This window comes from Paramormyrops kingsleyae, chromosome 8 (assembly GCF_048594095.1).
Source record: "Paramormyrops kingsleyae isolate MSU_618 chromosome 8, PKINGS_0.4, whole genome shotgun sequence".
NCBI classification, from domain to species: Eukaryota; Metazoa; Chordata; class Actinopteri; order Osteoglossiformes; family Mormyridae; genus Paramormyrops; species Paramormyrops kingsleyae.
Window position 1 is genome coordinate 16686506 of NC_132804.1, and position 15977 is coordinate 16702482.

The 15977-nt window shown below is 50.9% G+C and overlaps 1 protein-coding gene across 8 annotated transcripts in view; it reads left to right on the forward strand.

Moving 5' to 3' along the window:
* The window catches only part of LOC111854936 (zinc finger protein 385A-like), a 55177-nt gene extending 40559 nt beyond the window's left edge, over positions 1 to 14618 (forward strand). For all 8 annotated transcript variants that reach the window (XM_023833447.2, XM_023833475.2, XM_023833438.2 and 5 more), the window contains 5 exons: positions 4515 to 4686; positions 8819 to 9136; positions 10886 to 11070; positions 11159 to 11251; positions 11364 to 14618. In XM_023833447.2, the coding sequence (XP_023689215.1) occupies positions 4515 to 4686; positions 8819 to 9136; positions 10886 to 11070; positions 11159 to 11251; positions 11364 to 11606 (1011 nt within the window). In that variant the 3' untranslated portion in view covers positions 11607 to 14618. The remainder of the gene's footprint in view (positions 1 to 4514; positions 4687 to 8818; positions 9137 to 10885; positions 11071 to 11158; positions 11252 to 11363) is intronic.
* The last annotated feature ends 1359 nt before the right edge of the window (positions 14619 to 15977 follow it).

Sequence of the window (15977 nt, forward strand, 5' to 3'; positions counted from 1 at the left end):
AGTGTTTCTGTTCAGCACTGCTGCTGCACAAAGGGGGAGTCAGGGGGAGTCAGGAGGAGTCACGAGGAGTCGGCTGTGAATGTTCATCTCCCAGCACCGCTGCACGCAGCCCCTTTTGGGCTCTGGTGTGTGAACGGCAGGTCAGGTTTCACCCATCTGCAGACCCCCACACCAGCGCTCAGCACAGCACGCTCAGCCTCACCCGGACCTCACAGACCCCCACACCGGCGCTCAGCGCAGCACGCTCAGCCTCACCAGGACCTCACAGACCCCCACACCGGCGCTCAGCGCAGCACGCTCAGCCTCACCCGGACCTCACAGACCCCCACACCGGCGCTCAGCGCAGCACGCTCAGCCTCACCAGGACCTCACAGACCCCCACACCGGCGCTCAGCGCAGCACGCTCAGCCTCACCCGGACCTCACAGACCCCCACACCGGCGCTCAGCGCAGCACGCTCAGCCTCACCCGGACCTCACAGACCCCCACACCGGCGCTCAGCGCAGCACGCTCAGCCTCACCAGGACCTCACAGCACCCCCACACCAGCGCTCAGCGCAGCACGCTCAGCCTCACCCGGACCTCACAGCACCCCCACACCAGCGCTCAGCGCAGCACGCTCAGCCTCACCTGGACCTCACAGACCCCCACACCAGCGCTCAGCGCAGCACGCTCAGCCTCACCCGGACCTCACAGCACCCCCACACCGGCGCTCAGCGCAGCACGCTCAGCCTCACCCGGACCTCACAGCACCCCCACACCGGCGCTCAGCGCAGCACGCTCAGCCTCACCCGGACCTCACAGCACCCCCACACCGGCGCTCAGCGCAGCACGCTCAGCCTCACCCGGACCTCACAGACCCCCACTGGCTCTTATCGGGCTTTTTACTTGTGTGAGAGAGAGTGTAAATAATAATAATCGATACTTTATTAATCCCCGTAGGGAAATTGCCTTTACGTCTCCCTCAACTTGCTCTTTGTGGAGTAAGTTGTCTGCGAAGGGCAGCCACCTGTAGCAGCGCCCAGGGAGCTGGGGGTTAAGGGCCTTGCTCAAGGACCTGCAGATGTGCTGAGGCTGCGTTTGAACCAGCGACCTTCTGATTACAGGCACACAGGCACAGCCCACTGAGCCACACACTGCCCCTGTCAGTTATTAAATGTGTCAGTTATTTGCTGAATCCCGCTCATGACATAAAGAGAAAAATGATGTATATTGCGGCCACATTTTACTAATTTGTTCTCTCATTTTAGTTAAACATAGACATGTTTTGTTACTTAGTTTGCTTATTGTGTAATGCATCACTTTCATTTAGGTGACTAGCGACATCTGTATCAGTCGGTATTCCTGTACATGCTATTTGATCCTTCCCCCCCACCAAATTTTATTGTATCATAAGGCCCGTATTATATTTTATCGTAAGGGAAGTTCCATATTTCATCAGATTGGAAGTGGCAGCCCTAGGTTGGAATGACCTACAAACACATTCGTAAAAGCTTTGCATTGCAAGGAATCGTTACTAACAAAAGGAGCCAGGGTGCTTTTCCGAGCTGATTGCTTCCTCTAGTTTTAGTTCAATTGTGGCCACATTTTATTGATTCGTTCCCTCATTTTAGTTCATTCATTGGTGCGTTTTATCAATTCATTCCCTCCTTTTTGTAAAATAGTGACCATAATTTATTAATTTGTTCTGACGATATATCAAAACGTGACCACAATATGCATATGTTTCATCGGTATCTCATGAGTGAGGCTCCACGCATGTTTTGATGTTTCACTTCAGAATTTCAACTTATCGCCAGAAAGCAGCAAAAGGTGATCGTACTAGCATGTAAAGATACCGGCACCCACTGAGATACAGCATCTTCTCTTAAGACGTTCAGAGTTAATTCCTCAGCATGTATCTCCATGCTGAAAGCCACGCCTGTAGACCTCCATCCTTCACCGTTTACTTTTGTGCTGCGCAGATTCTTGCTAAGTAATAAAACTGTAAACAGAAGATGAAGCACACCCAGCCAGAGGACGGAAAAGGCTGCGTCTCAGCCAATGGGACCCATCGTATGTGCCCCCCTCCCCGCCCCAGGACAGAGCATGCCATCAATCAGCAGCCAGGGAAACAGGAGCCTGGCCTTCGCTATGCCCATCTCCAGTATCTGCGCTGCTATGCATTCTCACTCTGCAGTCATAATATGGCTGTTTTCTATGCGGTTTACATTTTTAGCACCAGTCCCCCTCCCCACCAGCAGATATACAAGCACTTGAATCATCAACTGAGTCAATTAGAGGCCGAAATCGAGTCACTTCACTTTGAGGGAAGGGGGGTAGCTGCAGAGTGATGTCATACCCGGCCTCTTGCCTTTATTACACCGTGACACCACTGCAGTGTGGCAGCGCTGGGTACGCTCTCCCTGCTGGCTCGGTGCTGGGTCCCTGCCAGCCCGGTACTGGGTATGCTCTCCCTGCCGGTCCAGTACTGGGTATGCTCTCTCTGCCGGTTCTGCACTGGCTGTGCCCTCTCTGTCAGCCTGATACTAGGTACACTCTCCCTGCCAGCCCGGTCCTGGGTACGCCCTCCCTGTCGGCCCGGTACTAGGGACACTCTCCCTGCCATTTTGGTGCTGAGTCCTTGCCAGCCTGATACTGGGAACACTCTCCCTGCTGGTCCGGTGCTAGGTACACCCTCCCTGCCGGCCCAGTACCGGGTACACCCTCCCTGCCGGCCCAGTACTGGATATGCTATCTTCTCCAACTTCAGAGCTGATACAGTCGGGTTTCTCTGTTCACCTTGGATCAGACACCGAAGCTGTGAAGCCAATGTATGAAGGGGAAGCCATCGCCTGAATGGATCTTTCCCTCCCTAAATCCCTGCCTTTCACCTCCTTTTCCTCCACTGTCTCAAGATTCACCAAAGACTCTGCTGGACAGTCTGCTGTCCTCTCCTGTTCTTATGGGATGTCCCTTCCTGTCAGCCCCCCCCCATTCCCCCCCCCCCTCCACAGTCCTATCAGCTCAGCATGGTACAGGGTTAGCGCTAACCCTCAAAAAGTCCCCATGAAAAGTCAGGAAGTGCATTATTGGTGTTTGCGGGCCAGGAGCCTCCTGTCACTACTGCTCCTCACTTCTGTCTAAATCTGTGTTCCAGTCCTTTAACAAGCCCCCTGATACTCAACAACGACAATAATAATATTCATAATAATACTAATAATATTAATAATCATTGAGGCAATCTGCGACACATCTGGAGCATCCTCTTTATTGCCAGCCTCCCTGACACCTCTGCTGCTCGTGCAGCCAATCAGCTGAAGGTCCCTCAGGCCGCCGCCCATCCTGTCACACAGTGGTCACCCGTGTGTTTACAGGATGACGCACTAGGCCCCTGGCACCCAGCGGTGACTGTACATTGGCACATTGAAACACTGCGTGGTTAGAACCTTCCCACAATGCTCCTCTCCAAATTAATTATCTGAGACCTGCTGGGCCGGGAGATACTTTTCCATTTATTCGACGCGTGAACGTGGCTGGTTTATAGGAAAAGGGGGCAAGATGTTACAAAGACGATGTCTGAAGCACAATGGAAGTGAAAGGTGACTCTTTCTGCGACGGAGCAGACGCTGGACTCTTGTCCCGTTCAGACAGCATGTCTCCCTCCACACACCAACTGTAAGGCTACACTGGAATTTTTGTTGACCAGATCAAGTTGCACCAGCCACACATTAATAATGTAGAAAGAGGGCTCTAGGGAAGGGGGGAGGGGGGAGGATGTCGCGCACACCAATTAAACTGGCAGACACGCCTTTCCCATGATGCCCCGCTGCCGACGAGACCTCTCAGAGGCCGTGGACTGTGCCCACCGCGTGAGGCCTGGCTGGGAGCTCATCACTCGGCGAAGCTTAGCTGAGAATGTAAATAGGGCCGACTGAGACGTCAAATAAACAGCTTAAAAGTGAGGTTACACAGATGGCGCAGTCAGAGAGACTCATGCCTCCACGACCACCAAAGGCCCCTTTAACTTTCTGTTTTTGAAAAGAGTAGATGCATCTGGGCAGCTGGGCAGCTGTGGTCTCCATTTATAACAGATAGTGCAGAAGAAGCATTTATGATTAAAGGACTTCCAGTGAGCAACTGAAGAGTTGGCTAAAGGACTGATTCACAAAGAGCAAACTGCATTTCAGTTCTGTGTCTGATTCGTATGAAGGGAATGGATTTTATTATCATATTAACTGTAATTTGAAAATTTGATGATATCATTTTGAAACGGAGGGGGGGGGGGGCTTTAGCTAGGAGCTCAGCTGGGTCACAGTTGGGACAGCAGGTCACATGACCCGCACCACTCACATTACTTCATCATGAGGCTCCAAAAGGGGGGTTCTGGTCTAGAAAGATGTGGTGGGGGGGGGGGGGGCTGAGAGTGATCCCAGAATATCCCAGAAACATGGTTTCCCGGTACATGCCCCCCAGCAAATGATACGCCTCTGGTTGACCAATCCGATCCCATTCTGCCCCCCCCACCCCCATACAGAGTCAGGCAGAGGCTCACTACAAAGGCAACCGACATGCAAGGAGGGTAAAGGGCATGGAGACCTCCAAGAGTCGCCCTCAGGAAAGCGACAAGCCCCCGCCTCCCCCCACAGCCTCTCCCACCCCCCCGGGACCATCACCAGCCACCTCGGATGCTGAGCCCAGCAAACAAGGTGAGCGAGCATGACTCACACCAGACCCCCCATCCTCACCCTCCTCCATTACGCCAGACTAACCGCACCTCTCTGCGTGGGCCCCCCCCCCCCACCAAACTGTTGCATTGTCTGGGCATCATTCCCCCACATTCCCGGGCATGGCATCATGGGAAAACTGAATCAAATGACAAAACAGTGTGCAAAATATGGTGTTTTGTTCTATGCGAGGAGTTTGGTGGATAAAAGAAATATATGCAAGGATGCAGTAAATACAAAGTCCATGGCCTTCGGAACACAAAGTCTTCTGTGCTCATTTTTGAATATCGTTTCTGCTTATGCTTTGTGTTTTTGTAAATGAAGTCAGTCCTCGTTGAAGTTACTTCATTTCAAAATACGAGCCCCTTTTGTTGAATGTCACTGTGATTGGCCATGGGAAGAATGATGTCTGCTGGCGGCCATGCGAGCAGAGCAGAAGACATTGGCAAGATGTCTGCCAGCACACCGCAATGCAGCACGGGACCGGCAGCAGATTTTGGGGTGCTTGAAGCATGCAGCCGTAAATACGATGGGTGCAGGGTGGTCATGGCTACTGTCCGTGTCTTTACCGATCTAGACAAGAACTCCTGCTCAATGATGTCCCATCAGTCTGCACAGGAACACACACCAGGAGAAGACAGGGAACGAGAGGGATTAGGAGATGAAGGGAGGGGGGAAAGGACAGGATAGGAAGATAGGAAGTGGGACAGCGGAAGGAGCACCTTGGCTGGTATAGGACTGGCTGATGAGGACTAAAGGGATTATTGATGTTGGACAGTAGACAGGGAGGTCCAGCTCAGAAGAGGAGGAAGCTCAGGTGCACAGGATGAGGAGAAACAACTAAAATACATGAAAAGTATAGAGAAACACAATTCAGAAATAGCCCTCCTCCATATCTAAGCTCTGGTGTTAAGCCACACAAGGTAAGTTCTAAAAACAGCAGCGGTCCATCAGAAGCATTTGTGATTCCATTTAGGGGCTTTACGTCCTGGGAGATGCAGTCTGAAGTGACGCTTCTCCATAGCAACAACTCGTTCAATGTGACAGCTTCACTCAGACCAGCATGAAGCCAGGTGGACACCCAGCGCTGAAATATTGTTCACCCTGGATCTCCTGTCGCTGATGTCTGTTTTCATTCTATGGATCCTGTCTGTATCCATAGCTCTGCCGACCAGTGATGTAGTCCTGAAGGAATTCTGAATTCTGGGATAGCCGATTTCATTCCAGAACCAGCATATGTCCTCCTGAACGTGTAACCTGATACTTGTGCAGGAATGTTCTCCTTGCTACAGGTCTCTCTCCCTCACTGCCACCTCAGTGCATACGTTCAAAATTCCTGCTTTATGTCTCCCATTTTTTGGCTGTAACGTTGGCTCCAAAGAGTGCACTGTGGCAGATGTAGGGAGCCTTCGGGAGCCAAAAGGGCTCGGTCACATCTGGAACGAGTCCACGGCTATTGGTGGGCGGGTTCGGCAACGTGACACAGAGCCGTTAGCATGAACCCGCCCCCCCCCCAATCCCCCTCACTGCGCCAGAACTGCGGTCAAGGGCTCGGCGGTGGAAAATCTTCCCACACTTCATGTGGAGTTTACTGCTTTGTCTGGATCATTTGATGACCCCTCCCTCGATGGGTTCAGCACGGACACAGCTGTGAGTACACAGCAAAGCTGTAGCACACGGTATCGCCCGTTTGTTAATGAGGGGTGGATTTAAAGCCATCCAGGTCTCACCATCACTGAGCCTGCAGGAAGCTGACCGGGAGAAGAGGCCAAACATTTTAGTATGGATCATCTGTAAAAAAAAAAGTGAGATCTCGAGTGAATTCTGTAGGTGACCACAATCAACCCTCCATCACTTAAAAAAATTACTAATTCAGGTATGATTATGCTGACGACTTAAACTGAAAATGAATTTTTAGCTTGTGCCAGAACATTGTGCACTATAAATACCAGGGTACAGCAGTACTGGCTACATTTACAGTGGAACAACATTATGTAACTACTAAATAATATTATGCATAATTACCTCAAGTTATTACCCTAAAGTAGTGTTTCCCAGTCCGGTCCTAGGGGACCCGCAGAGTGTTCACATTTTTGCTTGGGAGCTGAGAGGGAGCAAAAATGTGGACTGTCTGGCAGGTAGCTGGGAGGGAGCAAAAATGTGGACTGTCTGGTAGGGAGCTGGGAGGGAGCAAAAATGTGGACTGTCTGGTAGGGAGCTGGGAGGGAGCAAAAATGTGGACTGTCTGGTAGGGAGCTGGGAGGGAGCAAAAATGTGGAATGTCTGGCAGGGAGCTGGGAGGGAGCAAAAATGTGGACTGTCTGGCAGGTAGCTGGGAGGGAGTAAAAACTTGGACCGACTGTGGGTCCTCGAGGACTGGATTGGGAAACACTGCCCTAAAGTTTTAACCTCACGGTCTGTCGTCGACGGGTTGTAGCGCAGCTGCTTGCTGTGAACACCATCCCTTTCTTGTTTGGCCTTTAAGCACAGACCTAAATGCCCATCTGGAGCCCAGTGTCACCCACTGGGGTCACGCTGAGCGCTCGTCTTGTGTAGGGAAATGCTCCATCGGCTGAAGTGAGCACAGAAGCCAACTGGAGAGAGCAGCCTCTTCAATAATGAATCAGCCGCTCGTCACGGGCGTCAGGAGCTGGTGTCCCGTTTCCAGCTTCTTTAATCATTAATGCTTCTTTTGGGCGACAGTATACGGAGCTTCAGGGATCAGTCCTGACCCCTTGTCCGGCAATCCCAGAGGAAATAGCTTCACGTGCACGTCCCAAATCCATCACGACTCCACAAGCAGCTCCAGTCTTGCTCAGTCACCTCATACATCCCAAGAGATGGAACGGGAGGCCTTGGTGATGTTCAGACAAGGACGGCACCCCCTGATGGTGATGGAGAAGCGGTGCGCCGCGGTCTCAGGTGGATGGTGGGGCGTCGTGTTTCAGCAATGCCGCCGTTACGCTCCGCCCGGCACGGTGTGTTATTTCAGCCCTGGCGCAGAACATGCCAGAGGATGAACAAACCTGCGAGCGATCCGACAGGGGCAGAACAGATGAGCGGGTCAGGTGGGAGGCCCATGAAGCTGCTTTTAAGCCACGAGGGGAGCAGACAGGTGTGAGTGGGGTCCCGACCCGGCCGCTGCCTGCTTTCGATGAGACGCAGAATGTTGACATTCCGGCGTCCAAGCCTGAGTTAGAGCGGAATAATATGTCACGGCGTGCATGTCTGTGGGCTGAGAACGGCTGGTGTGCCCCCTCTCCCCCCCCCCTCGCCCTGCCCCAGTGTCCTGTTGCTCAAGCAAAATCTAGGGAATAAGGCAATGTGGGATGTTCATTCATGGGGAGGGGGAAGGGGCAGCCACGCTATATGAGCCCAGAAATCTCTTTGACGTGCAGTGGGTGATCTGATCGTCATGTACCCACATGCCCCGGTGGCAGCTGGCGGTCACATGTCGCCGAAAGCCGGGCGCCGCTGATGGGGAACACATCCGAATTGGGGACAGAAAGGGACAGAAAAACCTGCCCTCCTGTCTGGCCGCCTTCTGAGACATGGAACAGAAGTGCTGTGTGGAAGAATGCCGGCGAGGTCAGCCGTTCACGGCCCCCGGTAATTCCTGTCATTTCTGTTGAACAGACTGCAGTAAAAGCAACAGACTGTAAACAGTCACCGGGCCGGCGGCGTTAATGTGAGAGCCGTAACGTCCTGGCCGACTCCTCAGCGGGCAGGCATGGGCTCACTGTTTACCTTCCCTCCAGAAAGACTAGGATTCAAGCTGGGGCAGGAGCTTATTGCCCACGTTTTACTAACAGCCACCCATTTTGCTTCTCGTTTCCATGCTAAAAAAAAAGACACCAACTGAAGTCTCTTGGATACGGGGGGGGGGGAGGGAAGTGATACGCAGCTGTTCAAACGGATGATGTCACTTCCTGTATCCTCAGCGGAGTGAGGAGAAGTGCACTTTGATGGTGTCCACTTGAACCACTCGCTTCTGTTCGCTGCATTTCACAGTGTTTTCAGGATCGGAAAGGGGGTTCAAACGGAAGCTGTAATGGGGGATAATGAGGACCGTATTTCGGTGTATTTACCATCATCTTCTCCTTCTTTCTTGCAGATGAGGCTCTGCCCCTCCCCCCATTAACTCCAGCAACCCCCCAACTCACTTCGCCTCTGACACCAGATGCTCCCTCCCTGTCCTCCTGCCACCTGCAGGCCCCTCCCACCGCCCCTCTTCTCCCCGCCTCCTCTTCATCTTCCACCCCAGGCTGCGGCATCGCCCGCGCAGATCAGCCCCAGCCGGGGCTCCTAGGAGCCCCTTCCCCGGCTCCCAGCCCGCCCGAGTCAGAAGAGGACAAGGCCAAGAAGCTGCTGTATTGTTCACTGTGCAAAGTGGCCGTCAATTCACTGTCCCAGTTGGAGGCGCACAATAAAGGTATAGACTACATTTCCCAGCAGCCCTTGCGACAAGCGGGTCAGATGTGGCTGGTGTTTGGCTTACCTTGCTAGCCCATGTCACTGAGCTGATGTTCAGGGAATGTTGTGGCTGGGCAAGGCTGGAGTCGCGACAGCGCGCGGTGCTCATGACGGAAAAAGATGCACTCATTAATTTTTTACAGCGCACGGGATGAAATCAGTGAAATGCACTCACGTGAAAACACAACATCCCCCCTCCCCAATGACAATGAATGGTGACAGTGGCAAACAGGAAACCTTCTGTGACCCTCAATAGGGATGTCAATTATTTACACCTATGATGCCTTTGACTCAGATATCATTTGATCCATTGGCACAGGAAACGCAGCCCTTTCTGTAAACGGGCTTTCTTTTTTAAGACAGTGCCGGGTCAGGGGTTCAAATCCCACCTTTTTGCTCTGTGTGTGTGGAGTTTGCATCATCTGTCCCGGAGCTGCGTGGGTTTCTTCCTGCAGTCCCAAAACATAGTTAGTTCTATTGCCCATAGCATGTTGCTCAGTGTGAGCACATGCGTGTCCTGTGATGTAACCCCGCTCAAGGAAAGCGGCTATTAAGCGGAGGAATGTCAGGAGCGGCAGGGGCCAGGGCGCCACCTGGAGGCTTGACGTGAATGTCCCTCTCCGTGGGCGTGTTGCCAGGCTACCAGCAATGCTCAGTGTAACAAAAACAATCCAAAAACATTTCTACAGCTTTGATACTTTAAACCATTAAGGGGAGGGGCTGTTTGTATGAAAATGCCAATAGGCGCTGTGATGCTGTATAACAAGCTGCCTAGACCATTACATGCACACAAATGAATGCATAACTCCTGCTCTCTAATGCTCACACGCATGTGTAGATGTCAGATTTGCCTGTGCTTTCCTTCACACTAGGCTCGTGCACACACGTGCGCGCATCGCACACACATTCACAGAGGTCATTTGTAAGAGCTGGCTGCCAGTCATTGTTAATTGGCACTCTTCCCTGGAAGGTTCCAGGCAACTCTGGGCTCCAACTGATTTCAGGGCTTTTTTCCCCCTCCCCTACAAAGCAAAACAAACGAGCCCTTCAAAAACAAGAGCATGAAATTATGTATTTTGCAAAAGCCAGAGGCAGCAGGGAAGAAATGAGAATGGGAGGGGATTGGGGGTGTCAAGCAGGAGAGGGGAGGGCTGCGTGGTGTGGTGGGGTGTCGGGGGGGGTCACAGGCACCTTACCGAGCTTCAGAGGTTGTGCCCCCAAAACCCTACTGCCCATATCGGCAAAAGAAACAGGAATGGAATTTAAATTGAGAACAGATCACGGCACTTCTATTTTTTAAGCATCTTCACGCCATGAAGCTGTTTGCTTAACGCCGTACGCTGTCATGCACAGAGCAAGCCGCTAAATTGATGCCATTAACCTCGGCGGACTGAACTTGACATAAAGCAGCCAAGTATGGGAAGGGAAGGGATGATGTAATAGATGTCTTCTAATTTCATGCTAAAATTACTAAAGGGTTGCTTGTGCAACCCATGCGAAATTAAATAACATATCAGCTTAACCAGAGTGTGGTTATGTGCCATGTGCTTACTACTTTATGCTTTGCTACCTCCTAGTGGTCATTACTGAGCATTGCACCCACCAAAACTAGCATGTTTGTATTTCCCTGTATTCTAATATGAGAATAAAAATTAATGGCAAACTGTGATATCAGGGATACTAAATCCCATCCTGCTTTGCGTTACAGGTACCAAACACAAAACCATATTGGAGGCTCGCAGTGGACTAGGCCCTATCAAGGCATACCCCCGCCTGGGCCCCAGACCCAGCACAGAGCAGGGAGGGGGACCCCTGGACCCCAACACTCAGGAACGCACCTTCCACTGTGAGATCTGCAACGTGCGGGTCAACTCGGAGCTGCAGCTGAAACAGGTGAGCGGCCCAGAGGCCGACCCTCTGAACTCGAGGCCCCGGTTCCGTGTCCCTCACCGCGGATGGTGACGCGTCTGCCTCTCCGCAGCACATATCGAGCCGACGGCACCGGGACGGCGTCGCCGGCAAACCCAACCCCCTGCTCAGCCGTTACAAGAAGCACCGGGCCACAGACCTCACGGTGAGAACAGTGCCCCCTGCTGACCGACAGTGCTGTGAAAGTGTGCAGGGACAGCAGTCTTTGGCCAGACCTTCGCTCCATGTCTTCATTCTACTCTTCCCATGTCTCCCAGCCCGCCCTGTCCTTCACCAAGGACCTCCCCAAAGCTCTGGGCGCCAGCCTCCTGCCCTCGCCCCTGGCCGTCGCTGCGGCAATGGCTGCGGCAGCCTCCTCCAATCAGCTGGCTCTCCGCGCCGCCGGCCCCCCAGCGCATCATCACCTGCTGCAGGCCCCGCCCCTCGCACACGCCCTTCTGAGACCCGCTCCAGGGCCCATCCGCACCTCCCATGGACCCGTCCTCTTTTCTCCTTACTGACTCCACAACTCAGCTTCGGTCAGTCAGGAACGGCACTTCTGAAAGCACACTGTGAGGAAATACACCATATTAAAGAATAATAATAGTAATAATAATAACAATGATAATAATAATAATCAGCAAAGAAATCAAAATCATCCAGAAAAGTGCAGGGATAGAAAAGGAAGGAACTGTCCCAGAGGAGAGACCCTCCCCGCCCCCCTGCTCCCCTGTCCCCAGACCTCCAGGCACTCTCACGGACTCTGGATGGTAAAAGTGTCTCAGATACCCCCTAGATACCCCATCCTTGTACAATCTCCCTGCTGTGGCTCCCCTGTCACACAGCGGCGCGGCACGAGCCCCCACTTATGGTCTCTCGAGCCCCCACTTACGGTCTCTCTGCTCTTGCGTGTTGTCACCCCGTTCGTCCAAATGATCCTTAGGTATGAGGTAGCTGCTTTCAGTGATCTTGGCTGTAACCCATTCATGCCCAGTAGACAGTGAGTAGCCCCCGGCCTTTGACACGTGACAGGGTCACGGCACTCCACTGCTGAATCGGTGTGACCGTGGACCCATCCCAAGGGGGGAGCAGCGGAGCTGGGGGGGTGTGGGAGGCAGAACAAAGTGGAAACAAAGGAGAACCTGAGGTCAGCAAATGAAACCATTAACCAACATATATCTATGGCAACTATCGGCTTGTCGGAACAACAAATAGGTGTTTAAGCGTTAGTGGTGAAACCAAAGTCTGGGTGAAAACGCGGCTGATTGTCAGCTGCACCACATAGGATGGTTGGTGGGACTGGGGTCTGGCCACTGGGGTCTGGCCACTCGTTTTTTGGGATGATTCCCCACGAGTGGCTGGCCGCTGAGGACTCCGACACCCCCCAGCCCACGTCATGGCGTGCAGTCAGGCATCCCGCGTATCAGGCCCCCCGTACAGGAGATTTTCCTCTGGGGGGGGCTTGGTGACACTGTGGCTCTAGGGCACTGCTTTCGCTTCGTCGTGAGAAGGTCTCCCCCTGCGGAGGACCCGACCTCCCATCCTGTCCTCTGGGGACCCCTGCTGGTGATGAGGAGAAACAGGCAGAGACAGACAGAATGGGACCCAAGGATAAGGCCGCAGAGAGGGCTCCCAATTCTTCCACAATGTCACTTTGACTTCCTATGTTGAATCAAAAGCCATGCATCTATTTTTATCCTATTAATGACAGGGTCTGTGTTGTTATGGTCATTTTTATTCATTTGGCCTTGTTATCACACAATACTGTTGTAATGAAAGCGGGAAAAAAGCTTATTTTTCTAGGGGGGTTGGTATGGCTTGTGCCGGAAAACTGCTGAAAAGACGGGACAAAAAAACAGAGTAGACGGATGACCTTGTCAACCCATCACTGTTGACATAGAAATGTTGCTCTTGGTTGTCTTAGTTACATGTAGGGTCGGTCACATGGTGTTCCTTTGGGTGTGGCTGGAAACAGGCCTGCCTTGTGGGGTCTTCTCAATGGCAGTGGGCATAGCAGTCTTTGGGGTGGGGAGGGGGGGTGCTGAGAAGCACTAAGCTGTGGCCTCTCTTGCCACGTATGACGTAATAATGAGCCGACTCGTACAACCTGTAGGGTTTGCCGTTTGCCGTTTCTTGTTTTTGAAGAGAGAAAACTGTCTGCACTTACTTGCATCATTTATTTTTCTTTCTTGTTCTTTTTCGGCTCCAAAAAAATAGTTCCAGTGGCCCACTTTTGGGGGGCCATGTAAGCCTAGGGCCCCCAGAGAAGGTAATCCACTGCATCATGGGCACGTGGATCTGCTCTGTTCTGTGAGTTCAGGTTGTAGTGTGAAGTGTCACATATTAGACACCATAGATGAAGAAAGAAAAATAAACAGAAGTGATGCCGGTACCAAGAATACGAAGGTCGTACTTGTAGTCTTGGCAAGGTCATGCTAACTTTCCTTCCAAGAACAAACTTGGGACACAGTGAATCATGGGATTGGTTTCCCTAGGCGAGGATGCAACCAATGTATCCTTGATATTCGGGGCGGAGCAAGAACAACATCCGGGGATTTTTACCATCCTCTGAACACAAGTATAGTCAAGTATGCATATTGAGATTCACCCAGAGAAACATGTTCCAACTTAGACATGTTGATTATGCACTAATTTCATGGCTAAATACTGATACCAACACATCCGCTCAAAAGCAGACAGGACTGATCCACAGGCATATGACGAGACGCCCGCCAGTGAGGACCTCAGGTTACCATCGGCAACCAGAAGGAACGAATCCTGGTACAGGAGCCCCAAACCAGACCTGTGTGGGTTAAGCAATCCAGCAGTTAAACAAGCTTTTGCGTAGTCACATTCTTGCTGACATCCTGTACTGTAAGTCATTTCTGTGGCAGTGGAGTCCCTTCCAGATTTGTCATGGAGGTATTGATGCAGGATTTGGAAATCAGAGACCCATTGTTTTGAAACCTGCATGTTACCTCAGACCATCCTGTTATTAGACTGAAGGGCCAGGGACAGTGTCAGACTCACTAGGTACGGAAAGCAGCGTGCCGAATTGTAGAAATAAACAAATCGCATCGTTTTGAAGCACTTTTTGCTTTAACTAATGTGTAGCTAATGTGTAAGCCTTACTTAGTCTTTCAGGATCCCCCTCCCCCCAGGTAGAATGCAGAAAGCCTATCAGGATAGTACCCCCCCCCCCCCCATCCCCAAAATCCAGAGAGGTACTTGTCCTCAGGCAAGGCTGAGGTCACCGGACACAGCAAAGCAGCGGTTTTGAAATGCAGAGGAAATGGGCTTTTGCCCAGCTGTAGCAATACTGACACTTCTGGGGAGTTCTCCTTTCTTGCAATAAATGAACCATTTCCTTAAAAAAAAACACTGTAAATGTATTTTAAAAGGAATGAATATTGGTATCAAAGACAACGTTGTTGGTAATAAGTAAATCTAGATTGTGCATAGTATAAAGACGAATACATCTAAGGATTCAGTCTTGATGATTTAAAAACAAAGAAATAAACATTGCAAAAGTCCTTCTATGTTTTTTTTATTATTCACCTGAATGGGATCTTCTTTGCAGCTTCTGCAGCACGTGTGGTTGGTTGTTCACATCAACACTGGTATAACGTTGAGATCAATTAGCAGGTCAACATATCTGAACACTGCATCAACATTCTGTGTATGGAAAAGAGGCGTTATTTTTAAAAACACTATTAGTTCTGTGCCTCTGCGGTTTGCTCGCACACCTGACTGAATGCCAGCGATATTTAGACCGGGTATTTTAAACCTCTCCGGAAATGCACACATTATAACCAAAGTTTTATCTTAAGGTTCAATCTCCTGTAAATTCACCGAAACCTGATTCATGGGAATGAACGACTAGCCGTAAAAATATTGTTTTAAAACGATATATCAGGCCTAATATATTTTATGAATATGAAGACTGCAGGCCAGATTAGCAGATAGGAGCCTGACCCACACGCTCACAGACGCATTAAACTGAAAGCCATGGCAGAAGAACATAAGGGAACCAGCCAACATTCCGCTGAGTAAACTGTGTTTCCGGCAAACGGTTTTAGAGATACAGTATGATGCGGATTGAAGTCCATTAGGAAGCTAATACTGCCGCTATTTCAATAGTAAATAAGTGATTAAATGTAATCAGTGACTTTTACCAGCTGTTTCTCACCTCCGGAGTTGGGGCTTTGAGTGCTTCCCTCACTCTGTGTGTGTGGAGTCTGCATGTTCTCCCATTGGTGTTCGGGTTTGCTATTGTAATCCAAAGACATGCAGTCATGTGTGTCATTAAATTCCCTACAGATCATGAATAATGATACTTCATTCCCGATTCATACAAGTATATAGGGATCCTTTGATGTTCCACGTTCCGTTTCACTGGCCTATGAGACACATTCGGGTCAGAGCCTGGGCTCAGAGGACAGGGACTGGGCCACTTTGTGGAGTTAAGGCCTTTGTGCTTGAGCCCATAATGATTATGGGATTTGAACCAGCCACGTACCAGAAACATACGCAGACTGCTAACACACAGAGCTGCACACCACCATGCGACTGCATGATTGTGTGTGTGTATGGGTCATGTATATTACACTCTGCAGACCAAATGTCCTCACAATGTGATAAAAACCTGTAACATTTTACCTTGTGGGGACATTTTTCCTGTCCCCACAAGGATAGCTTCAATTTTATAAAAATCTGTGACTGCAATCAAAAACTAAACATGCCAAAAGTCTTGTATTGTGTTTAGTCACTAATGGTTAAGGTTAGGGCTGGGTCGGGGTTAAGGGTGTCACAGTTAGGATTAGGGTTTGTCCCATAGAAATGAATGGATTTCCATGAAGATATGACTATAAACGTGTTTGAGTGTAGGTGCA